This window comes from Agelaius phoeniceus, chromosome 8 (assembly GCF_051311805.1).
Source record: "Agelaius phoeniceus isolate bAgePho1 chromosome 8, bAgePho1.hap1, whole genome shotgun sequence".
Classification (NCBI taxonomy): Eukaryota; Metazoa; Chordata; class Aves; order Passeriformes; family Icteridae; genus Agelaius; species Agelaius phoeniceus.
In genome coordinates, this window is record NC_135272.1 from 24,199,310 (window position 1) to 24,226,055 (window position 26,746).

Genomic DNA, 26,746 nt, shown 5'->3' on the forward strand with positions numbered 1-26,746 from the left:
GCAACACTGTACCTTCTCTAAGGAGGTATTTTTGTCCCTATCTGCAGTGACACTTATAGTCATCACTGCTTTAAAATTAACTTATGGCATAACCAAGATTAAATCTAACTGCTGTACAAGACGATTTGTGCTGGATGGTTGGGGAATACCTTGAAGCTCTTTGCAGTTCCCATCAGGGGTTGTGCTGATTCCTGCCTCACTTTAAGGTGCTGCTGCCATTGTAATGGCAGGTTTGCAATAGACGGATGGAAATACTGCAAGATAAATAGCTTGCCATGCTAACATTGTTCTCTGACGAAGGGGTCTATATTGGAAGTATTTAAAATCTTAATTGTTTTTTTAAGTGTTGAAAATGAATCTATTTTAGAGATTCAAAATAGTGCCTAAGAGTGTGATTTCTCCACAGTGCGTATAGTAATACAAGAGATGGGATTTGTGAAAACACGTGATGAGGATGAAACAGCAAATCTGATCTGGAGTGATTGTGCTGTGCAGCAAGAGAAGATTGCTGAGCTGCAGAACTATCAGGTGCAGTGGTTTTCAAGATTTCTGTCATGTTTCCATAATCTGCTTTCCTCTGAAACGTTCAGTAATTGTCAGTAACTGCTCAGTTCCGTTTGTGTGGAGGGGAAAAGAAACCCACACAAACCACAACCAAACAGGCTGCCTTAAGGCTGTACCACTGCATAGCTTAAAATCCTATTCTCTTTTCCAGAGTTATTTGTTCTTACCACTTGGAATCTGGTGTATAAATATTTGGGGCTGCTCTTTCATGCTTTTTTCTGCCAGTTGGGTGTTGTGAAATGATCAATTTAAAGAAGATACAAAACATCATTTATAAGTTTCTCATAAGCTTTGAAGCAGTAAGTTAGGAAACAGAGCTCTCTCTCCACAGTCCTGTGAATCAATATTTTGGTTTTTTTACCATTATCTTGTGTTTGCATTCTTTGTTTCTAGATAGCTTTGTGAATAAAAGTATGATAGTCTCATGTATGAAATTAAATCAGTGGGCACTTATATGGATGGAAGAGAATACAACCTGCAGCATCTTCAGCATTGTTAAGAATAGGTAGTATAGTGTAAGATATTATCTTAAATAATTTAGATTTAACAGTACTTGTGTTTGCCTGAGCATGCAGGTGAATCAGTTGAATGTTTTAAATGACTGTAATTAAATATGCCAGAAAAACTAAAAAGTTTCAATTAATTTTCCTTTTTTTTTTCTACTTCCTCAGAGAATCAACCATTTTCCAGGAATGGGAGAAATATGCAGAAAGGATTTTCTGGCAAGAAACATGACTAAGTAATATTTCTTTTAATATTAAGAAGTTTTCCAGCTGTGGTATTTAATGCAATAATATACAGAACTATTGCTTTTGAGGCTTGTTTATTTTTACTAAGAAATTAGGAGAGGACCAAGAATAATTTTCAAAGTTCTTTAATAACTTTAGCTTTGGTCCTGGATCTGTAGCATTGGAGCAGGCTACTTTGTTTCTCCAACTGACTTCAGTGGAGTGTTATGTGGGTTCACTTCTCTGTCTAAACACTGCAGAATGTAGGTGAGTCTTGAATTATTGTACAATAAACCTAATACATAATCCACCCACGTATGTATCCCATAATAGTAGAACAGAATAAAAGAACTGTATGTGGCTGGATACTGCATCTGGACTACCCTGTGCAATGTGCTGTAGGATTGCCCTGCTTCATCTGGGACACTGGACCTGAGCACCCACTGAAGTCCCTTCCAACCTGACCAATTCTGTGATAGTACTTGTTTAAAATAATTAATGGCTATATTTTTGTGTATATCAAATTTAAAAAATGTGAAACATCTTACTGTTTACATAAGAAATTAGTCAGTGAGGCTCATTTGTCTAATTACAAATTCTCCTCACTCTAGTGGAATAACTGGGTTCTGAGGAATTATCCTAGCTGAGAATCTGTGAGTAAGACTTGTAAGAAAACAATACTAAGTAATGATCTGATAGCCTAGTAAGGAAAGGTTTGAGGGTAAATATATGTCAATATTTTATTCTAATCTAAATTAGTTTGTAGAGCAATTATTAATAGAGCTAATCTTTTGGCCCTCAACCTGACTTACACAACTTAACTGCTAACAGAACAGAATTTGTTTTCATATGAATGTAATTGATGTGATACCTTCTCTCTCTCTCTCTCTCTCTCTCTCTCTCTATCAATTTTTCCCCTCCCTCTATCAATTTCTTTCTCTTTCCTTTTCTCTTCTGTAATGAGAACACATAACATGTAGAATGTATGCAACTATTATGATGCAAATACTGTGTGCATTGCTGTGGTGTCTCCATGTCCTACGTGTGGACTAGAGCTCCCCGTGTCAGTGGTGCTGTAAAAGCACTTTTCACTGCCCCTCTCAGACTGAAAGTGAAAACAGAGATGGCACATGGAGGCAAACAGCCGTTAGGAGAGGTCTTGGAAACAGTCAGTCAGCTTGGTACACAGTGTGTACCCTGTGTATTGCTGCAGTTCTGTGATCTTTTTTAAAAAATATGGAAAATGGACAAAAGGCTCTTGTTATCATGCGCTTGTTCTTTCAAATACACTCAGATGATACCTCTCTCAACCTACTGAATTCTGAATTCAAAACTGACTCTACTGATTACTATCATTGAGAGATAATGAAACTAACTTTTTATTGAGAATTGGTATAGAGTAGACTTCTTTTTCTTTTACTTCCATGTTTGTTGTTCTACTGATTTCACCCTTCCATTTTATGCAAGTTGTTGGGAATAAAGTGAAAGAACAAATCTACCTTACTTTGAGAGGGAAATACTATTCAGGAGGTAATGCACTTCAGGAGTTAATTTTTCAGGCAAGATCCAGGCACTCTGGATCACAGGACCATGTGGTTTTCACATACAGAAAGGTGGAAGGGAGCAGTGTAATACATAACATATGTAATATGAAAGAAGACAACTCAGCAAAGGAAGTATAGGAACAGAGAATAATGGAACAGATGGAAAGAGGAATGTAATTGAGAAAAAAAGGCAGGCATGAACATCATTTTCAAGAATAATAACAAGAACACAGAAAAGAAAAAAAGTAACAATAGGAGTGCCATCATAGGGCCAAGTAGATCTTAAGAGACCGTTGTGAAGGGTCTCTTAGATGAGAGCTCCTTGTGTGAAGGATAAGTGTGGTTACAAATTGAATGCAGTAAATGGGGGAGAAGGTGCATGGGATGAGTGGGAAGGGGCACGGGTCCATCTGTGCAATATTGTCTTTTCCAACACCTTTGTTGATTGTATTTAAAAGGTTCATGAACTGATCATGGGCCAAGAATCATTCTCATCCATATATATCCACTATCATTTCATATGTGAAAAGTCAGAGGATTTTGAAATTTAGGCAGTGGTATCTGTGTTATTAGACTGAAGGTTGTGCCTTTAGTGAACTATATTTTGTTCAACACATTGATTCTTTTGTACAGAAAGCACTCTGAGAAATCAAGAGCACAGTCTGACCACATTTGTGAGCTAAAATAGTACTCAGAAGAAAAATAATTGGCTGTTTATTTCTCAGACCTCCTGATAAGGACAGCAAAAGCTAAAGGATAGAGCAGCACAGTGAAAAAGTGGTTACTCATGATAGTGGACAGCCCATGTGCTGAAAAATAGGGCTATTGTAATGGAATAGGCCTTGATTCCACAGGCTACTTAATGATGTTCCTAAGCCCTTTCTGAATAGGGCCTTGCAGGGAAAGAACAGAGCTGAATTCTTTTTTTGAAAGTTTGTGAGCCCCAGAACCTACAAACAATGCTGAAGTATTCCACTTCATAGTATTAAGTGCTTATAATCCCCCAGTTATGCATTAAAAAGATAAGGCATATAGAACTGATATATTGATATTATTTTTTGACTGAAAGTCAAAAAATAATATCAATTTATCAGGAATAGCTTGAAGCTAGAGTAGGCAGTGTGTATATTGAAACCCTTGAGTAAGTTAAATGACAAGTCTCTAGCATGGAACAGGAGGCATATGATAAATAATCTGGAGAGGAATTTAAACTAACACAGAAATTGCTTTTTGCCTAAAAATAGCATAATTTCTGCCTAGATAAGATACTCAGTTGGCAAAGTAATAATATTCATAAAGATAGAGCAGATGGAGAGTAGTTTAACTATATGAATCAATCAGGAATTCAAATATCTACTTCTGTTTTCAAAAAGCTTTCCTGAATATTTAGTGGCTTTCTTTGAACTAGATGTCTTAGAACAATAGTTACAATGAAGCTGCAGAAGCACTGAACCCCGTGCAGTAGTGCTGCAGCCATTGTGGTTTCTGCAGAGTGTTTGTTGGGTACTTGGCTGCACACAGTTTGGTGACAGTGTATCCATTATACCAGTAGGGCTTGGCTACAGTCCTAGCCCTACGCATGTGGCTCAAAAAAGCTCTGGTTTTTTCTATTAGTATTTTAGCCACTTAAAGAAAAAGTATCTGCCCAAGAGTATTACGTAAGCTCATAGTAGAAATGAAAAATAAAAATGATATTTCCTTTTTTACACATTATTATGCTGATGCTATTAGTTTTCAATACAAAAGGAGAAATATACCTAAATCTGTATTTAATTTAAAAATATTAAACTTCACCATAGTGGCATTTAAAAAAAATAAATCTAAGTTGGGGAACTTCCTGTATCACTTAATTTCTTTTTAAACTTCCAATTCCTTTCTGTTGGTCTGGGCATATTTGTATTTTAGATGTGTCTACTCTATGCTACAGAGTAATTGTGAGTTACCTGAACTAATTTCATATGAGGTTCTGTATGAAGGAAGTTTCAGGTACTCTGAGTACCTGAAACAAGCTAGCTACCCCAGTGTGTAACTCAGCAAAGACTAAATTTATCCTGTTGGGAGCTATGGTGCCAGTGTGCATTGTACCACCAAGTCCCCATTGCTCCTACACCTTGGCTGCTAAGCAGTGTTAAAGGAACTGTGTGTACCTCAGCCATTCTGACAGGTGGGGTGGGTGTAGCTCCTGTCTGCCACATACACAGCTCTGGGTGATGGACACTTCTGGTACCTGAGTTCTTTACCATTCTTCTTCTTCCATTTCTGTTCACAGAGCTATAGAATTTTTCTTCACAGAGGTACAGAACGAGATACACTCACTACCTCAGCTGCCACAGCTATTAAAGCAGGGAGATCAGGACCTTGCTGCATCCTTTCCTCAGATTCAGAGTTTGATTCCCTATTTTTATATTAGTTCTTTTGCTCCACCCCTTCATCCTACTCCCTTCCTGCTTGATCTTGCTTTGAATATCTTTGCTTTCTTTTGATTAAATTAGGTGCTCTTGGAATCTTAATCCAAATATACTGGGACCAAAGACTAATCAAAGCTTGTGTGATTTGTCCTATATAGGAAATGAATGAATTGCTTGGCCTGTGTCAAAGTCTATTTACTACAATTCCTGATTTTTAAAATTCTTTCAAAAGGAACAAAAAACTCTTCCTTAATTGCTTCCAATTGCTTTTTAATTTTAAATTCAGTCTTTTCTGCACCCAAGAAGAAACTCCAAATGTCCCAACTCCTCTTTTTTGAGTCCGTTGATCCTCATAGCTCCCCAGACAACTACCAATATGAAAATTAAAATACTTCCCAAATACCACCTCCCCCCCACCAAAAAAAAAATCCATGGTTTTTTAGGAGTTCAATATTTCTAAGAATAGGAATAGCATTAAGTCATTTGAGTAAATGGCCAAAAATTGCAACAGGAGTGAGATGGATGCCAAGAAATGAGATGGATACCAGTAACATAATAAGCACATAAGCAAAAATGCTCAAGATAGTCTGCTTTTGAATATAACACATTCACACTCATATGAATATGTAATAGAATGCTAACTATTCTTAAAGAAATGCAAAAGTTTGCTTTCATATTACAGAATTTTGCTGAAAAAGCTCCCTTGTCAAATTGTCATTGCTTTTTCATCTTGAGGATTGAAACATCAAAGTAGTCAAAAGATTTTAACTCAATTACCCTTTTTGTGCAGAATGATCAAGAGTCAGCCTCAGGAGTACAGTTTCATTCCTCGAACGTGGATCTTTCCTGCAGAATACACACAATTTCAGAACTATGTAAAAGAATTGAAGAAGAAACGTAGACAGAAAACTTTCATAGTCAAACCAGCTAATGGTGCAATGGGACATGGGTGAGTTGTGAGTTAACTTCAGTCTTCTTACCTGTTAAAGGTGAAATCCAGTGCTACTTACAACATTAACAGAAGCTGTGTATTAATAAGAAGATTGTATTTTGAGTTGAGTGAAAGTCAGTGTATTGGGTGAAGGCTTCACAAGCCTTAAATAAACTCAAATAATTATTATGAACACAGTTATTTTATTATGAATTTTTCTGCTGTGCTTAGATTTATAGGGTGAGATTGTATTGGGCATAAATGGCAGGGTTTTGGTGGCTGGAGGTGGCAGGGATGTGTGGTGGAAAGTCAGGATCTTTCACAGCTTTAAAACCAGCTCAAACACTCCATTGTGTTCCCAAACTGCAGCCAGTCAGAGATGCAGAAACGTGTTTAGGGGCAGCAGCCACAAGGTTTAGGAGAGACAGAGGAGATGCTGTTGGGGATGTGGCTGGATGTGCACTCTTGAAAGCAGGGTACACCCCTGAAGAGACTGCAACCTGCAGTTGAGTTGAAGAAGTTTTGTTTGTGACAGGGCCACGCAGTAAAAATCCAATGAGATAAATATTGCAATTGTATTTTTAGTTCTTTTTTTTTTTTTAGATATTTTGGTTTTAGCTTTTATCGCTTTTAATATCAATTTGAATTATACTATATTGTAAAACTCTTAGTTTTTCAGCATATGTCAGAATTACTATAAAAGTAAGGCTCCTGAACTTTCAATTTCTTTATTTTTCAGTCTTCTTGATAAGGGCTAAGATAAGCTAAAGGGAAAGGTGCTAGCATAGTTCAGAGAAATTTCTGCAAAGTACTTCACTCTATTAGGACTATTCAGTACTAAACCTCTGAAATGTATAATGAATAATAGGGAATAAGGTTAAGGTAGCCTTAAGGTTCTGGGAATTTTAGGTTAATAATTGTATACTGAAAATATTAGCTTTTACAGTTATTTAAAATTCTCTGTTGTTAGAGATTGGAAGTTCAAAGTTCATATGTAAACCTTTTTTCATTCTGGTGTGAGGGAACTGGAAATACAGAAATACTGAGCTTAATCTGTGCCATCCTCAGTCATACAGATCAGTGTCCTGCTTGCAAACTTCATCACCTACGGTTAGCACTGAAAGTTCTTTGCAGTCTGTGCCTCAGGCAGAAGTTGTGACAAAGACTGGAAGTCTATTTTTAGAGATGGATGAGGAATAATCACAGAAGCTGGAGACTGGTCGTTCTGCCAAACAATTTCTAAGTGTAGAGCAAACCCATTATTACAAATTGTTGAATCAAAGCAAGCAGAAAGTTACTTTGAAATGGCTCGTTGCCTTTTTCCATCTAGTGAACCACAATAAAGGACAGGAAACCAAAAGCCTTGTAAGGGAATGGAACTTTGTCTCTGCTCTAAAAATCAGATATCTAAGTCTCTTTCTCTAGGTAGACCTTAGCCTCCTTACTTGGCTGGGTGACCATGATAATCTATTTCAAAGAGTAATGTCCAAGTTTTAAAATAACTTTTGTTTTTACCAGGATCTCTTTAATAAGAAATGGAGAAAAGTTACAAGCTCAGGATCACTTAATTGTTCAGGAATATCTTGACAAACCATTTCTCATGGAAGGCTACAAGTTCGATTTACGTGTGTATATTCTTGTGACCTCCTGTGATCCATTAAAAATATTTTTATATCATGATGGACTGGTGAGAATGGGCACAGAAAAGTATCACCCCCCCAGTGACTCAAATTTGGTAAGTTGGAGTGAATTCCAATTTATTGCTTATGGTATAGACTTTAACCTGTGTAGTGGTTGCAGGTGGTAAAATTAAACAAACTGGGAGTTGAGTTCATCTGGGTAAACTTCTGCATTGTCATTGAAGAGAAAAAATTTTATGTGAAAGACACTTAACACATGGTTTTCTATCAAAATCACAAATATAGCCACATTATTGCTTATCTATAAAATTTTATATGACTTTGCATGTATGTACACTAAAGAATTTAAATATATTCTAGAGGAAAGCAAAAGATAATAACCCAAAAAAATAAAATCAAATCACTGCAAGAATGGGCACATTGCTTTTATATTCATCAGACTGGGGTTGGCAGGTGGTAATAAGCTTTATCTCCTGCTAGATCATTGCTTAGCATCCATGAAGTTTGGAGCCTTTGCTGAGGGTCCTGCCAGGTTTCAGCCATTTGGTTGGGAAGTGAGGCAGAAAGGAGAGAACCAGCACTGCAGGGGCCCAGTGCTCACTGCAGTCCCTGAACATGAGGAATCTCCTGCTGCTCCTGCTGTTGGTGACTGCTTCAGCAGGGACAGGAGAATGTACTTGGCAGCTTTAGGGTGATTCAGTAGAGCTGCCTGAAAACACAGAGAAAAGCAAGAAATGCCAAGGGTAATGCTAAAGATTTTGCACAATTTCCTCCTCTTGGGGGGGTGTAAACCCTTCTCTTTTGGCTCAGACCAAATTGCAGATGTCTAAGAAAGAAGTATTGGAAGCAGCATTGGAAGCTATTAGTAGATTAGGTTTGTTATACTCTCTCTGTACTCCATTGCTTTTAGAGCAGCTTCCATGTAATTATGTAACAGAAAACACCATGGAGCCTTTTTGCCTATGTGAAACTTAAAATTCTGACTGTCTCTTGGTGTGCCTTTGAAAAACGCAGGTACAATTTGAGGCCCAGTACAAATGCTATATTTGGAAGTGTTCCAGTACTATATTTGGAATGGCTTGCTTTTACAATTTGTGTATTGCTGCTAATCTCGGCATTAGCAGCACTGAAATATGCTCTGAGAGGATAAACAGAGCAGGCAGTTGTTTCTGTGTTCTCAGAACTGTTCATGCTGGAAGTTGTCTATTGTGTGAAATAACGTGCTTGTCACTAATGACATTGTTCTTTGGATGACATATTTCCACAGTGACATTGTTCCAAATAACTTTGGACTATCAGTTCAGATGCCCAAACACTTTTATTTTTTTTGGTAGTCTAACACATAATTACTTTTGTCTGAAATAATTTGAATTTCATGGAATGATGACTCAAAACCAATAGATTTCAGAATGATTCTTAAAGGAGTAATGAAGCCATGGGAGAAATTCATTGCTTCTAGTGCTACTACAATATACTGTTAACTCGTTTGCAATTAAATTGATTGGTTTTGGTAATTTCATTAAGTTTTTTAAAGATAAGGAAGTGTAGTAAGATAAATGGCAGCAGAAGGCTTGTGTTATCTATTAAAGATGAATTGGAACAGAAGGCTTATGGTCACCTTAGAATATCATCTACTCTCATGTATGTAATCAAACATGACAGAGAACTGTCACTGTGATGAGGACAGGCATCACCATAGTGTAAGTGAAAAGCTGAATTAATCCCTGTGAGATAATGTAAATGCACAGATCATGATTTATAAATTGAGCTGGGAAAAGGAATGCTTTCTTTAAATTCAACTGATAACTTGAGTCTATTGCTGCTGACATTTTGCTCCATAAAGGAACTCAGTCATTTATGTAACGTATGTTTTGAAATTTACCTCCCTCTGATGTATGGCTACCAGCCAGTTAAAAATGAGCAATTTTGGCAGATATCAGCATGGCAGATGAGTTTATATGTAAAAGATATTTTAAAGTATCACTATCATGAGAACACTTCTCATAAATAAGCTACAGTGAAAACTGAAATGTGGGATTGTCTATGAAGCAGATGCCAGAGTGTCTTTTAGCACTTTAAAAGTAGCACTTTAAAATACTGACTTTATTGTTTGCTTCTTGTGGAATGTAATAATTCTCTAAGTTATGATAATTGCTCTTTACTTTTTTAGGTAGTTGTTTATATAGACACCTGTAAAAATGGCAGATATAGTATCTAACCAGATGTGGAGTGGTGGATCAGTTCACTGCAACAGGCTTAAGTAGAAGCCCAGGTTTTGTTGTAAGAAGGCTATGGAGCATTCAGTCATGCAAACTCCCAGAATCAGAAACACTAAATCTGCACGTAGTGTATTTCCAAATATGAGCTGTTTGATTATGTCTTTATTGATTTAATATTCGTTTTTCTTTACATGATTTTGAATTGACTATTTTAGAATTGTTTTTAAAGTTTTTAAAATGTCTTTTCTTCCTTTTTTTAGAGTCAATTGTATATGCATCTGACTAACTACTCTGTCAATAAACATAATGAACACTTTGAACGGGATGAAACAGAAGACAAAGGAAGCAAACGCTCCATAAAATGGTTTACTGAGTTTCTAGAAACAAATAATCTTGATGTCTCCAAATTCTGGAGTGATATTTCAGTAAGATAGACTAAAGCACTTTATTTTTTTTTTTGTGTATTTTTAGAAAATTAATTGCTTCTGCCATCTGCTTTACTGCAATTCAGAATGATTTTTGAAACTTTATTAACCCAAATTCTCAGCAATGGATGTCACAAAGGACATACTATAAACTATTATTATGTTTTTTAAAATACTAAATTCATAGTCTGATTACAAATTAAATGTTAACGTTTTTTCTAAGGATCAAAAGTCCTTTCAAGCAGTTATTCACATAAGGAATATGCCATTTAAAGGTACAAAGGAATCATGCCATTTAAAATCTTGGAGACTTTATTTTAGTGTATAAAGTGAATTTTATGTGTAAATATTTACAAAATTGTAGTCAGTGTTGCATATATCTTTGTACTTACTCAAGCACCATTGAAGTGGTTATGTTAGAGGTGTCTTTAGATGAGGAATAGGCTTAGATTGTTAGAGCTTAAAGCTGTTTGTATGATTCTGAGAACACTTATCAAAAATTATACTGCAAAATGAAATGGATGAAGATTGGCTATACTATTCAATGTTACCAATTTGCTTTTATTCTTTAACTTATTGCAAGTCTCAAAGTTTGTATGTAGCATGGAAAGTACAGCAATAGTCTAGAACTATAGCAAGTTATATATGGTACTACATAGGAATAGTTTGTTTACTATACACTATTTATTTGGGATTTTAAATTTTTTTTTCTAGTAGATATGTAAATGAAATTTGAGATATTAAAGCATGGAACACTGTAGTTCAGTATGTGCTGGTGTTTTCTCTGCTGATGAATTTTTCTGCACTGAATCCCTGCAGGAGCTGGTGGTGAAGACTCTGATAGTGGCAGAGCCGCACGTGCTCCATGCCTATCGCATGTGCAGGCCGGGGCAAGCACCAGGAAGTGACAGCGTCTGCTTTGAAGTCCTGGGATTTGATATTCTGCTGGACAGAAAACTAAAACCATGGCTCCTAGAGGTAAACCTCTTTATATAGATGTAAAGTAAATTTTTAGGCATAAAGTTAACTAAGCCCCAGCTGAATCCATATCTATGTAAGAAAACCTGCCAAGAAAATCTGTGCACTGTTGTTGGGTACATGAATGGTGCTTTTCTGCAGCATCCATACAGAAGTGCAGTATCACCTTGCAGTGATTTTTGATACTGAAAAAAAGGTAATTGTTTTCCTAGACTGATGTTGCATTTCAGATGTTTTTGAAAGTTTTAATGGGAAATGTAACATTAATGTAGTTATTGTAGCTAGAGGACCTTGATTATAGCAAGTGGGTGCTATATAGATTTCCTTCATGAGTATGGCTATGTAATATGGCTCTGGTAACTTTTGTGAATGTGTGCCCTTAATCGTTTCCTTTTCGTGGATATGTGTTCTTTTCCTCTCCTGTGCTTTTAAAAGCATGGCCATAAACAGAGAAAATGAATTTGATATACAGGAAATTCTGCAGACAATTGGTATGATGGGATTGGAAGAAACATTTATTCTCTGATATGTTTGTTAGTGGTACAGTTAAATTACATGGTGCTCACACACATTTTCAACCAGACATGTTTGAACTTTGTCTGTTGTGTCTCTTATATTGCTCTATTAATAACATACAGATGATGTTCACTTGTCTTTTTTCAGATTGTCTTATTTCATTCTGTTAACTGCTTGGGGGGCTGTGCAGCTTGGGGAAAAAAAAAGCAAAATGTATTCAAAAACCCTCTATTGACAGCAAGTCATGAATATGATTTAGCTACTGATGAACAAAATATACACAATTAACTTACTGAATTATAACGTCATTTGCAGGCCATTAATACTGTCAACAGTTGTTTTGTTGTACTTATTTCTCTCAGGGATTCATTATAATTTTAATTAGAAAAATAAAATTCCTCCACTGTTGCCATGCAGACATAGCATATTTGGTGGCTTTGATGTTCTCGCCAACAGCAGCGCATGACATGAACTTAGTCTGTACTACATCAACATCTTCTGTTTTTGTCCAGTGAAGCTTGCTGCCCCTTTGATTTGGCACTGCACTTCCAGATTATCATCTGTAGGTTGCCTGTAGCTGGCATATAACTGTGTGTAGTTATTTGAGTGCAGACTGAAGGGTCTGTGTAACATTTCATTCAGCCTGGTAGCAAATGCTGACAGACCAGTTCTGTGAGAGGTGGTGAGTCAGCCAGCACAGGGAGTCCATTCTGAAGGACCCCTCTCTGTCTGCTCTGATGTTTCCATGAGCTATGGAGATTTTGGGGGGTTTGAGTAACTGCATATGGGTCTCAGAGGAGAATCATATTGTCCCAAACTCCTTGTTTAGGAGGGAGTAAAGTAGTAAATGGTCCTGGTATTTTGAGTTGCTGGAGAATACTTCACAACTTTGAATTGTGTACCTAGTCATTACTTTTTTTAAAAGCAAAAGTCCAAGTATTTCCTTTTCTGCTTTTGGTAATACATGTATCCTTCAGCTTGCTTTGCCAGACATTTACCAAAACTAACAGAAATTTCAAATCTTGAAACTTGCTAATTTTGCATACTTATTTACTATTTTTTACCTTGCTTGTTCATGCTTTTTTGCAGCAATTCTAACAGAGTGTGTAGATGTATGCACACTGTATGTATGCTGTGTGTAGTGTAGTAAAGGTCAAATCTGCAGTTTATATACATAGACTATACATAATATATATAGTTGGTGTGTATATATATATATGTACATATATAGATAATTTGTTATTTTCTAAAACACTTGTGCTACTTCCACAGATTTCCACTCTTATCTCTTTCCACCATTTCCCTCTTGCCAAAACCCCCTTAGGGGAGTGAATCATTCTTTCTAACAGTGGTAACGAGTCCTAATCACAAGGCCCTGAATGTTCCCAGTGTTATGGGAAAATTTCCAAAATAGGATTAGGATGATTAGTTTCATGTTTCCATGCCTCATGTAGCTTTTCTGTTATAAAGATAGCTTAACAAACTATTAAAAGAAATAAATTGTGCAACTTATTATAATGTCTCCGCTTTCCTTTTCAACAAAAGCTGACTTTTGTTTATATTGCCTTGATGCATTGTAGCTCCCCTGCTCCTTGATGCTACTGAACTTCCGGAACCTTCCACCGTAGCGAGGGTTGTGGGAAATGCAGGATTGCCATCTTGTGGCACCAAGTGTTTCTGGCAAGGATCTGTGCAGCCTCCATCCTTTCTGAGTAGCAGCAATGACCTAGGCCTCCCTTCCATTCCCAGGAAATCCAGCTTTACTTTTTGACCAAAATTTCCAAGTTAGTTTATTTTATGTAAAAGAAAACCATACAGTTGAAGCTCTTGGATGGACTCCAGCCTTGTTCACCCTCATTATATTCAGCTAGGATCACACAGTTATGATCATAGGAGAAAAAGATAACTTGCATTTTAATAACTTACTCAAGTGTAGGGTACCTAACTTCCTTTATGTGGGGCAAGGCAAAGGAAACCTTACATATACATTCAGAAATTTATTATTTACTGTCACTGAGCTAGCAAAATCTGTTCAAAACTTTTTCAATCCAGGTAAAATGAATGTGAACATCTTAAACCAATCAATTATTGCTAATTCCTAATAATGAAGCAGTTAAAGTTCACATACACAAACTTTCTGGCATCTACTTGTTTCTCTTGTGTTATGCTTGCTCTGTTTGTACCCCTGGAGGTCCAAAGGCCACCACAGGGGTAGGAGAAGTCTACTTCTCCAAAAAGAGATGGTAGGTGGTTATACCAAGTTTTTAGTGTCTTATGTTCTTCACCAGGAAGAACACACTCTTGATGGTGAAGTTTTCTTCATCTTGCTCTTAATTTCATTTTTCTTTGTTTGCTGCTATGATCTACTTACTAGCGGTTCATTTACTGGCCAGCAATTCCACATTGTCTCCAAGTTTTAGCACAAGTCTTTTACATCTCCTGGAATCATGCCATGTGCTTTCTTTGTTACCTCTAGACCCAGTATTATCTAGTTTACAAGACTGTATTCCTGTAGTAAACACAATTTAGCCACTGGCATCAGTGTCTAGATTTTCAAGACCTTTGCGGTCATCATTTGCTTGTACTTTTGGGGTCCCTCATACAATCCTGTTTTTGACAACAATCTTCAAGATGTGCCTTGCTGATAAAATTACTGATGTAATATTAACACAACCTAGCTGTGCATGTCCTGGTTCTCGGGTCACTGAACTCCAAATAGCCATCTCCCAGCTGGTAGATGCCAGACAATGGTTTGCTAAGCTGTTATTGTGAATAGCTATTGTGGCATATCACTAGTATGTTATCAAGATTACAATGCCACAGTCATACAGATTAGTCAGCAACCCTATTTATTGTCTTTGTGATATGATAGTGGATGAACAGGTCAGTCTAAAGAGGTTGGTCAATGAAATATTTGGATAAAAGTCTTCCAAAAAAGAATATGTATAAATCTTTTCACTATTTCTGCTGAATTTTCAAGATTTTTCTTTCAACATCAGATCTCACTGCTCACTTTGCCAGTCTGTCTGCAAAAGTAGCAAAGGGGCTGACTCCCAAAGCTGAAAGGTACCTGTCAATTATGAGCATAAGTGATGGGGCAGCTGGGACTCAGCAACAGGACACTGGGTGGCACAGCAGCCACGACAGTTCTGTCCCACAAGTGTAGAGGCTCTAAGATGCTCTGATATATTTAGAGTGCTTAAACAAAATAAACTGCTTTTGCCATCTACTTTGGACATGCAAGCTGTCTCCCACTTCTGATTTGTGTAGGCACAAGGCATTAGTTTTCACTTCTGAAGCTCTTTTTTATCTTGCCTTCTGTAACCAGCACTGCTCATGCACTATCAAAGTGAGATTCCTGCTTGTCATTAGTTCCCATTACCCAAGTATAAATTTTTATACCAGCCTGGAAAGAGTTCCTAGAATAAATCAGTATTCCTCCTCAAATCTTCCTGAAAACTGAGTTTCTGCAGGGAGTCCAAAACTTGTCAGGGTTATATAGGATGTGAAGTTTATGATTTAGTCTCACTATTCCCAGTGCATTTTCCTTGCTTCTCTATATTTATGGTACAGTTTTTAATCTCTAATCTTGTACTTAGCTTATAAGCTTTTTGTTGTGGAGACTGTTAATTATCTTACGTTTTCACACTGTGTACTGATTTAATAGCTTAGATCTCTATGTGTTGCTGTCAAGTGTATCTGAAAAGTTATTTAAATATGCTTAAAAATACCTTGGATTAGAGCCTCTTTCTGTCCTTGTATAGTTGCATTTTGAAGTAGTATTTAAAGTCTCTTTCAGATTGGGAACTAGAAAAGAGTTTGACTCTTCCTGTGCCGGACCACCATAGCATGGCACATCATCTGTTATGATGTGTTTAACAGCACTTTGTGTGGTAAATTTTCTGGTGTGAGCAACCAAGAGTAGACAAGATTGGATTCATAGTGGCAGGACTTGAATGGTGTTCACTGTAAATGTCTGGATACCCTGGTGACTGAAAGGGTACATTTCCCAGCTCCCAGGGTCTGTGATACTCAGTACTCTATTTAAAAAATATACAAATGGAAAAGAACTTCTCAACATGCATTCTCTTAAACTCTGTTGTATTTGAAAGAGCCATTTCTACAAAGCCTGTTACAATAGGTGTGTTCCCAATGAACCTGAACATCCCTGAGTCTTCTGTGTCTCGTTTTTTTCAGATTAATCGTGCCCCAAGCTTTGGAACGGATCAAAAAATAGACTATGTTGTAAAAAAAGGTGTTCTGCTAAATGCATTGAAGCTTCTCAACATACGGTACCTTGTCCTCTTTTCTTCAGTCTGGCTCTATTTCTGTTGCTTTGATTTTTTTTTTTTTTTCTTTAATTTGAATTGGACTTAGAGGAAATGAAAAACTTTTGTTCCCACCTTCACATTTTCAAAATGTAAATGTTTCCCTTGCTGTCAGTTTTGCTATAAAAATTAACCTAAATTTTATTTTTCTTCATGCATATGTGCTTGCAAAAAATGAATGGTAATAGTAATCTTTGTACTTCTTTTTAAAAATTTTTCAAACGCATCTTGAAGTTGGCATATGTGTGCAGTCATGGGTACATGGCCATAAAGGAAATTTGCTTGAGTGATAGCAAAATCACAAAATCACATTCAGTCAAAATCCTCCCTCTCTAGAGGAAAACTTTGTAGCTGAGATATGTTGAAAAAAGTCTACAACTCAGGAAAATAGATACAACTATGTTTGTACATTACATTATAGCACAGAGTAAATACAGCATCCCTTAAAGTGTTAAAATTTCGTAGCCATGAATGTTAATATTAAAAAAAAAATCTTAATGTTTCAATTCTAATTTTGTGTGATAAAGACATGACTGACTGGAAAATACAGATTATTTACTTGATACGAAAGTTCATCTCATTTTGGCTGCATTGACTTGACATTTCTTATTATCATCTGTGCTTCAGGACAAGTGATAAAAGGAAGAATTTAGCCCAACAGAAGGCTGAGGCTCAAAAAAGATTGTATGGTCAAGGGTCAGTGAAAAAACTGCTGCCAGGTTCCTCAGACTGGGAGAAGCAGCGCCACACACTGGAAAGGAGAAAACAAGAACTGGTAGGAAGGGGGAAAAAGTGCTGTTTCTTGCTCATGGTTTATATTCTCTTTTGTTTTAATTGTCTTACTTTCTTGATTTGTAGAAGGAAAGACTTGCACAAGTACGTAAACAGATTTCCAAAGAGGAGCATGAAAATAGACACATGGGGAATTACAGGTGAATGTTTTTGACTGTATTAGTAGGAAATATTCAGTATATTCTTTAGGAGCAGTGGAAACAAGTATTTGTGGTAGATGATAATTTTCTGCCAAAAATGTGTAGGCATTTAGAGAAAATATATACATATACATCAGTTATCTTTTTTTCAGATGGTTCTTTTCTTGATTCCTATTTTTTCCATGCACTGAGGAATTTATATGGCATCAGTCACCCCTATTGTTTGTGCAAGACATTTGCTTCAAAGACATGATTGCTCACATTCAGTGTACATTCAGTCCATGATTGTTGTTATGGACCTGTTCTCTAATCACATATGATCATTCTTATCATGGTGGAAGGGGGTGCAGTGTAATATTCCCCTGTAAAAAGATCATATTTGAATTGTATCTCTGAGGCTTGCCAAAAATTTGGAAACTTTATGGGTGCTTCCATCATTTTGAATAGAGTGACATATTCAATACTTTACTTTTATTTTTGCACTTGAACTTTGGATCTTGGCAGGTTGAAATGTAAGTACCTTCAGATTCCTTCATAAAAGATGTTCAAAAGAAAGCTTTACATTGTCAGTTACAACAGGAAAACAAAAATTTTGTTTTGTGATGTTTTTGTTGTTATTTCTTGTTATGAGAAGTGAAAGCATGGCCTAGGAATATTGGTGAAAGGGAGCAGAGTATGGCTAGCAATATATGGTGGGAATGTTTGTCCACTCTTTATAATATTCATCCAGAATGTGAGAGGTCTGAGTTCACGTATTTTATTGTGAACTACCCAGAATACCTTTATTGCTGTTCTTCATTGCTACCTTTTTTGAGCAGATGTTCTATATTTCCCAGTAAAATTCTATTTTAACAGATAGATCTTTCTGTGAAATTCGCAGTTTTGATGACTTAACATTTTGCTTACAAAGAGTCTTTCTTTGTAACTTTTAATTACATATTTTCTTGATGTGTAGAGCTGAACTAGTAAGTAAAAAAAAACCTCTAGATGTACAATGAAGTGACAAAGTGGTTATTTTCATGCTACTAAAAGAAAGAAAAGCACTATGATGCTTTAACACATTTGGTTTTTTTGCTAACTTAAATATTATTAACTTAATCAGCTTATTAACTGATCACATTTTAAGTTGCTTATTCAGTTCTTGACTGAAAATCAGACACATGTTCTCTTTATTTAGCTTTTGGGTTAATGTAAATCAGTAAAACCACAAAACTTTCTTTTCCTCAGGAAAAAGTAAAGTGTCACTTCTTGAGGAATCTGCACTTTTAAAAAGGCAGAATAGCTTTGTGTTTTCTTATTACCATGTCTTTGAGAAAAGGCTGAAGGATCAGCAGACCATGAGAAGGAAAGTAATTTTGGCTAGAGAAGAAGAGGAATTTTATCTGAGAGTTATGCAGTATTTTTTTCATGTGATATTCATCTGTAGAGCAGGACTAGCTTGTGTCAGGCATTGACATAGAATCATGGAAATTTTGGATGCTAGTATTGCTGAATAGATTAATATTGCACTCTAAATAAAAATCCAGAGAAACCTCAGTCAAACTGAGGAGGTTTGGATTTAATCTGTGGATATCAGCTCAGCAATTGGCTTAGTCCATGTCTGTGCAAGCACAGCAGGCTCCAGCAGGAGTCTTGGGGCAGCTGAAGTAGGAGCCACACTTCTGAGCTCTTGTGAAATCATGAGGAATTGGAAAGGAAGTACATGGCTTTGAAATGGCCTTTAGCTGCAGTCTGTTTCTAAATACATTAAGAATATTACCCTTTCTTTAAAGCATTCTTGTATGGCACTTTCTCTGCAGTAGAATCAGCACCATTAAAAGGTGTTGACTGAAACGAAATTAGAACCTAAATCTCCTTTAGGTGTTTAATGCAAACTGGAAGCATCTTCATTTGATTCTACAACTGCCCTGAGACTAATGGTATCAAATCATCCTTTTTTTCCATTGCAACAAAATCCTCATGATAGATAGGTTTTCAGGGAGAAAATGTCTAAAAAGGAAGAACAAGAAAAAAAAAGAAACTTGTAAAAAGTTTCTCACAAAACAAACTCACAAAACAAAGAAGTCACAAACTGTCATGCACTGTATAAATGATGTCCATGCCTTGCACAGTGCAGGGAAAATTAACTTATGGGTTACTCCTACATTAAAAATTAGTCTTCCATCTTAGCCATATTTCTGGCTGTGTTTCGGGTATTCATGACAGATGGATTGAAGTGGTTTTCTTCAAAGCCCATTGTTGCTTGATGAACATGAATAAATCACCAAGTCCTGCTTCTGATATTGTCATAATCTCCTTACCTGTGATTTTAGAGAATAATGGCATAGCTGCTCTAATGGAAAATCAGTCACTGTTTATATCCATGTACCAGGGTTTTTTCTTTCTTTCTTATAGCACCTATTTCTTCCTGTTGATTTTTTGGATGACTTAGCATTCAACTGCACTACATACTCAATCTTTCATTCATATCCAGCCCATGGGATCAAAGCTATTGTTCAGATTTTCACTGTTTTGTGTCCTTTGATTGCTAATATAAATTGTTTTGTGTCCTTTTATTGCTAATACAAATTATCTTGTGGCTTTGAATTTGACATACAATATTTTGTTAATATTTCATGAATCATTCACACCTGTATGCATCACTCACACCCACTGAAATTTCTGATCACTGCAAAACCGGGTTTGGGTGTACCCCTGGAATGACCTACATGGTATTTCTTTTGACTGGCTAATTGCTGGTTTAAACATGAACGTGTTCACTGAATTAAAAGTAGATTTAGAGAGCAATGGTCAGAGTATATGTTGTATAATTTGATATTATATAATTATTATAGATGGGATACATACATGTTAAAAAAGAGACTGTGTATTGTGTGATGAATACCTCAGCTTCTATCTTAAATTGTTCTCTTTTTCCTTTTTCAGGCGAATTTACCCTCCTGATGATAAGACATTACTTGAAAAGTATGAGAGTTTGTTAGCCACTGCTTTCCAGACGTTTCTTGCTGGAAGAGCAGCTTCACTTCAGCGGGAAATGAATAACCCCTTAAAAAGAATGAAGGTACTGAAATACACCGAGTTCTGGCTTTAGGAGTTACTTTGAACTAATGACCTCATGGATTAGTTTCACTAAAATCATGTGTGACGGCTGCTAAATAGCATTTGATAATGTTCTATGATCTTATTATTATTCTTTGTGCAGCTTGTGGGCCAGATCCTTGAATCTGGATGAACTGCAGTGGACCCAGGGTGGAGACAGGCTAGATGGCTTTAAGCTACTTTACCATATCCCTGATCCTCAGCCTTACCCCTGGCCAAACCAGAGGTTGGCAGAAACTGCTTTTGAGCTGGTAATTGCCTCCTTCTTCCTCCAGTAATGTTCCCAGCCTATTCATCCACTTGTATGGACTGGAACAAGAGGTACCCTAAAACCAGCTCCACTAGTTTAACGATTGAAGTCATCCAAAAATTTCACCTGATTTGCCTACTTATTTAGTCAGAGACAGTAGGAAAACAGCTATATTAATAACCAGCTAACATGATGTAATTTGAAATCTGAGAAATAGATTTCTAGTTGGCATCATCCAACACTTTTACAGGAATCTTTGTTCAATCCTTCAGACTTTTCTTTTAAATATATGTTAAGACTTGATTTTAACCCTCAATTTCATGTTGCTTGCAAGGAGAGATGCATGTATGAGAAGGAATATTTCTATTTCCTCCTGTGGAGGAATACATATTCCTATTTCAGGAATTAGTAATCAGAGTAATTTCAAATTTCTACTACTTTCTGCTTGAATTTTTGAAGGACGGGATATGTCCTGCTTTGAATTAATAGTAATGAAATTCCCATTTCTAGGAGGAGGACATTTTGGATCTTCTGGAGCAGTGTGAAATAGATGATGAAAAGCTAACAGGAAAATGTCCCAAGCAGCGAGGACCTAAGGTATTTGACTTCTAGATACTGATTTTTTATTTCACTCTATAGACAGGTTTTCTGAGAATTTTAAGTGGGGAATTTAGTTAGCTGATCCAGCTGGAAGTTTTCTTCCTCTGACTGCCATTAACCTTCTTTTATTTTTTTAAAAGTATAAATAGAGGTATGACTACCATTTGTCCAACTAAATCCCATTAAATTTTTAAGAGGATATGCAATCCTTCTTTCCCTCTCTAAACATTTGGAGGAATTGCCATGCATGGCAACAACTGTCGCACGAGAGATTGATTTCAGTGTGTGAAAGGATTTTTATATCAATGGTGGATCTCAAAAGAAAGCTTTCATCTCTAATTAATTAGTGCCAAAATTAGGATTTTGAGATCATGGGATAAAAGGCAGTATGGAAAGTCAAAGAATTAATTATAATTTTGATATATTTGGAGCTTGCTCCCTTGCTAAGACTGTTGTACAGTATATCTTGGAACGCATTTTGTATCCAAAATCTGCTTTTAATGTGAATGTATATTATTTTTAGCTTAATGCTTTCTGCTTGTTTGCATAGTTCATGTGATTCTTTGCCTTAAATAAACTGCATATCTCTAAGCCAGTAAAGATAAATAGTTTGGGCTTGACTAGAATAAGTATGTTTTTTATATCCTGTAAACATTTTAGGTCAAGTCTGCTTAGAAGAGCCTACATCTCTGCTCTGAGCTTTGATGGATTTGTTTATGGATGCATGTAAATTTTTTTACAGTGTTTTATGTTTCTCATGACATGGTGTACAAATCTGTGGATATCTGTACAAAATGAATGCTGACAATTGTTCTGAGCTTGAAGAGGTACTTTAAATATGTGCAAGAATCCAAAGAGCTGCATCTTATTACAGGCGTGTATTCTGGAAAGAGGATCTACATGCCCAATCTGGTATTAAGATAGATTTGCAGGGACCTCATTAAAATATGGGGATTTTGTGAGCTCGTGCTTTAACAGCAGTGGATTCATTTAAACAAGAGAAAAAAACCTCAGTCCACCCTAGCAGTACACTCAATCCTCATTCTTACAGGGATTCTTTGCCTTGAAATTTTGTTTTCAGTTCTTTAACATGGGGTCAGTTATTCAAGTTTAACATCTCAGTCACATTTTTCCCTTTTTCCAGAACCCTGTATTTTCCCAGCAACCCTAGAGAGCAGCTATCTGGTTGACTGAATGCACACTGACTTGTTCTATTCTACCTCTACACTCTTTGCTCACAAGGCTTTCCCAGGCTGGAGACTGTAACATTTAATTAAACATTAATAGGGTACTAAGCCCATAAGCCCAAATTGAGAAACCTCTCTCAATTAGTTTTAAGATGAATTTTGACTAATTTATGAGTAAGACTTGGTCTTCTTTTATAGCAGGCAAATGGATTGTGTAGCTTATAGCTGCCTTACTGGTACAATATTGTTTGCACTTAGGTGAGAAAGAAAAAATTGCTTATGACCAAAATTTCATTTTTCCCCCCTAAAACTGATGAAATCAAACCAGAAAACAATGAAACTAGCTTATCCAGGGAGAGTGGTTATTTTTCTTGCACTGTGCACACTTCATGCTATGCAGGATTCTTATTCCTGCATCTTTTTTGTGGCCCTGATATATTTCCCAATCATTTAAACCTTGCCTACCGTGAAGCCATGTAAGCAGAGATTTCCCTGGTTGTATAATGTCCTGTGTGCTCCCTTTCAAATACAGATGACCATGCAGATGGTCCTGGTATCTTTTTCCAAAAGAGCATCACCTCCTCCTGTGAGGGTTAAGGTGCATATGGCCAATCATATGCATTTAAAGGGCCACCTCTTTGTAAAGAGCCTGCTATGAGATATGTAATGTCTAAATATATGTCTATACAGAAATTTGGTGAGTGAGGCAGGCAGTAGAAAGTACTATTGCCTGTCAATCTGTCAGGTAAGAGAATAATCCAGCTGTAAACCTCATCTTGTAACCATAAAATCCTACAAATAAAGAACTATTTGCACATACAGGATCTAGAAATAGAAAAAAACAACCACAGGACTGGTACTTTTCATGTCATGTAATCCAACATGAAAGGTTCTTTGAGAAGGTCATGGAGTCTGTCCCCCCTTAAATTCAGTGGCTGCCCTGCTGACTGAAGATACTTTTAATTCAGATGCTCTGCCTTGGGTTGTACTCTTCCTTGAAAAAAAAACATCAGTCAGGACTCAGAAAACTAACAGGACAACTGGAATAGTTAGGAGAGAGAGATGTGCTCTCCACACATAGAAACATATAAACATCTACATTTCCACATACATATCTCTGCAGAGGAGAGGTTGAGGGCAGTGCACGTACAAATAAATACAAGCTTTGCATCTAACAATTATTCTGTATTTGCTAGGAATTTCAGCCTTATTTTTTCAGCCTTATTTTTATTTGAATATGATTATGATTTCAGTGTAGGAAAAAAGAAGTCAAGAAGTTCACAGAATGAAGGAATCTTTTCCTGCTCTTAAAACATCACTGAATTTTGCATAGATGGAGAAGGGCATTCTGGAAATGTCCAGTTTATTTACAGCCTCTAGAGGGCTCCTGACACCTACACACTGTCAGGGTTACCTGTGTTTGCAGGACATTGGGCTAAGGAACTAAAATAACAGATATTGTAGAGGAAATGAGAAATTAATTGTAATTCTTTTGGTATAAGATCAGATGAGTTTAGTCACAGAAAAATTGGGTTAGCATAAGGGTAAGATCAAGGTGATGAGCTAGGCAAGATGTGCTAGGCAATCATATGTCTCCTGAGATCAGCTATTATTTGTTATTATTGAATCTCCAGATTCAGCTATTATTCGTTATTATTGCTTTTTGTAATTTCTTTGATCTTTCTTTTTATTCTTCTTTGTTAATTGATATTGTTTGCTGTAGAATGTGTGAGGAACATGTATATGATAAGTGGAAAAGATCTATCTTAAAGCCCCTGTGAGCTATGATTGAAAATGTTTTTTATACCTTGTGTAACTCCTCAGGAATGCCTGATCAATATGTCTACATCATACACAGCATTTCATGATAAGAACAGCTATTTTTAATAAAGTGCTATGTGTTGAGGCACCTTACTTTTATTCCTTTGGCAGACAGATACATATCAATCTTGTATACATTCTTTGTGTAACAACAATTGTCAGGGCCCTCCTATATGCAATATTCTTCTCTAACTTCTCCTTATCTGGTCTAACAGCTTGGGATGGCATAAACATGCTATTAGTGACAGAAATCCCTTCCCTTCCTTGTCTGGAATAAGAAGTTTAGGTAACATCTATTTAGTTATAAAGTGTATCTTGCAGCAACAGGAGGTTTTGGGGCTTTTTCCTGTTACTCTCAGAATAAATATAGGTGCATTAAATTATGCTAAGATGTTAGAAAAATTTAAATTCTTCCTGGGAGTTCTTTTTCACTTTGACTCAAAGTATGTCCAGAAATTATGATTTTAATTTTTTTAAAATCTGATGTTTAATTGGAATCCATTCTGTAGATGAGGCTATCAGCATAGCTTCTTATAGCTGAGAGTTACTGGAAAGAAAGTGTGTAGGAAAAAAAGGTCACCACATAAGCTTACATAGGAGAACAGATGTGATGGAAGATACTGCATTGTTTGTGTCTCACTAATGGTAGATGGAAGATGAAAAATTTTCACTTGTAGCTTCTGTTCTTGGATCAGTTTCTCTGTCTCCACCTTTTTGGTTTTGTCTTGCAGTATCCTTGGTAAAAGCACAGGATTAAAATTAGCTAATGGCACTGAATCCCATGTGCCTATAAGGCACCAAGAACCCCCAGCACAGCTTGCTATAAATTCTTTGGTTTCTGCTCTCTGTGGGATGTAGATTAATCACTTTCTTTTTGAAAGTAAAACAAAGTTCCCTGATGTATTTTTCTACTTATGTTGATCACTGTTATGCTATAGTTTCAGTTATTGCAAATATCAGTGAGGAACCTGAACTGATTGTAAATGGTATTCTGAATAAATTGATTTATGATTTCAAACCATAATTCAATATGTCTGCTAGTGCAATTCATACTTCAAATAATTCCTCCCCCCCCCCCCCCCCCCCCACTATATTATGCTGCTCTTCATGTGACAAAGATTAGAATTACAGTGGAATGAATTTAATGAAATATTTAAGCAATTATTCTAAAATTTAGGACAAACTTCCAACTAATTTGGGAGGGTTTATAGCTGTGCAAATACTGCCTGAACCTGCCTGAATCAGGGATCTAGTGTGATAGCTGGATGTTTCTTTGGGATTCAATTCAATTTCTTGGGTTTTTTTTCTTTTTTTTTTTTTTTTTAGCCCTTGTGTTCAATGCCAGAAAGTGCACATTCCTTAAGGAAACCTCAGAACCACAGCAGTGACAGTAGCTGTGATAGTGACAGCAGTGTGTCAGAGTCAGGAGAAGAAACTGAAAAGGAAGATCACAATGAAAAAAAAGAGAAAAAAGTTTCATATGATGTTGAAGAAAATAAATACAAATCTTTGGAACGATCAGGTAAGTTAAATAATCACTTTTCCAAGGAAGTCTGGCATTGATGATGAATTATATTAAATTCCTCAGTCTTTTAGAATGTGTCAACTTTGTATCTCAGGGTTAAACTCTGGTTTGCTTGTTTTAGTTTCTTTAAAATGTTTTCTAAATTAATAAATATATACCATGTTATTTTTTGTTTTAGTGATGTATTGTCTCAAAGAATTTTATAATGTAGTTGCATATGTATAATGGTGCTTCTAAAATTTTATTTTTCATAGCAGCATTTATTTAGCTGAAAACTGAATTAAGAAATGGTGTAACTATGCCTTAACAAATGAGAGATACTGAATCTTAAAATATGAGATCCATTGAGCAAATTTTCTCTCCTGTTTCAATATCTTTATGGTCAGGAAACCTTACACAGGAGTCACATACATTTTGACCTAAAGAGCACATGCCCTCTCTCATAAATCTCATGTGTGTTATAGTGGATTGGAGTCTGGTTAAAGCTGAATATGAGGAAGAAATAAATGTTCCTATAAGTATGTAAATTCTGTACTATTAGGGGATCTGACATGACTGACTTCTACATGGATAGTTGTTAGTCAACACACATTGTAGTACAACATCTGTGCACACACTGATCATATGTGTTGTTAGTTACAAAGACTGAAAAATGGGTGTTAAGAAAATAATAAGTAATAACATCATTCATTTGATCTGTCTGCAGGTAGAATGAACTGCAAACCTTCAAATAAAAGTGTAAAGTCTCCATCATATTCGTCCCCCACATCATCCACAGGTCCAATCCGGCGTTCTGTGAGCTGCCCTCGCTCCATATCAATCCTCACTATGCAGTCGCAGGCAGCTGAGCCGCGCCCCTTTTCAGCCAAAGCAGCTCTCCAAATGCAGCGAACAGCCTCTGTGAACAGGTCTCACTCTTTAAGTCGTAGCCCATCTTCAGCCAGATTCTCTCAGACAGCCACCTCGGGAACTATTCACTCTTCAGGGGTGAGTTAACACTGTGGTTGCATTCAAATGTGTTCCATTCTTCTCTAAAACTCAATAAATACAC

General features: G+C 36.4%; 1 protein-coding gene across 6 annotated transcripts in view; it reads left to right on the forward strand.

The window, feature by feature from the left end:
- Window positions 1–26,746, forward strand: part of TTLL7 (tubulin tyrosine ligase like 7) — a 65,631-nt gene that overhangs the window by 20,944 nt on the left and 17,941 nt on the right. For all 6 annotated transcript variants that reach the window (XR_013183294.1, XM_077182309.1, XM_077182311.1 and 3 more), the window contains 13 exons: window positions 407–528; window positions 1,236–1,303; window positions 6,035–6,193; window positions 7,694–7,910; window positions 10,295–10,459; window positions 11,279–11,437; window positions 16,151–16,245; window positions 16,909–17,056; window positions 17,140–17,213; window positions 20,139–20,274; window positions 21,073–21,159; window positions 25,497–25,692; window positions 26,402–26,682. Coding sequence is in view for 5 of the 6 variants with exons in the window: in XM_077182309.1 (XP_077038424.1) it covers window positions 407–528; window positions 1,236–1,303; window positions 6,035–6,193; window positions 7,694–7,910; window positions 10,295–10,459; window positions 11,279–11,437; window positions 16,151–16,245; window positions 16,909–17,056; window positions 17,140–17,213; window positions 20,139–20,274; window positions 21,073–21,159; window positions 25,497–25,692; window positions 26,402–26,682 (1,907 nt within the window). In the remaining variant the exon portion in view is untranslated. The remainder of the gene's footprint in view (window positions 1–406; window positions 529–1,235; window positions 1,304–6,034; window positions 6,194–7,693; window positions 7,911–10,294; window positions 10,460–11,278; window positions 11,438–16,150; window positions 16,246–16,908; window positions 17,057–17,139; window positions 17,214–20,138; window positions 20,275–21,072; window positions 21,160–25,496; window positions 25,693–26,401; window positions 26,683–26,746) is intronic.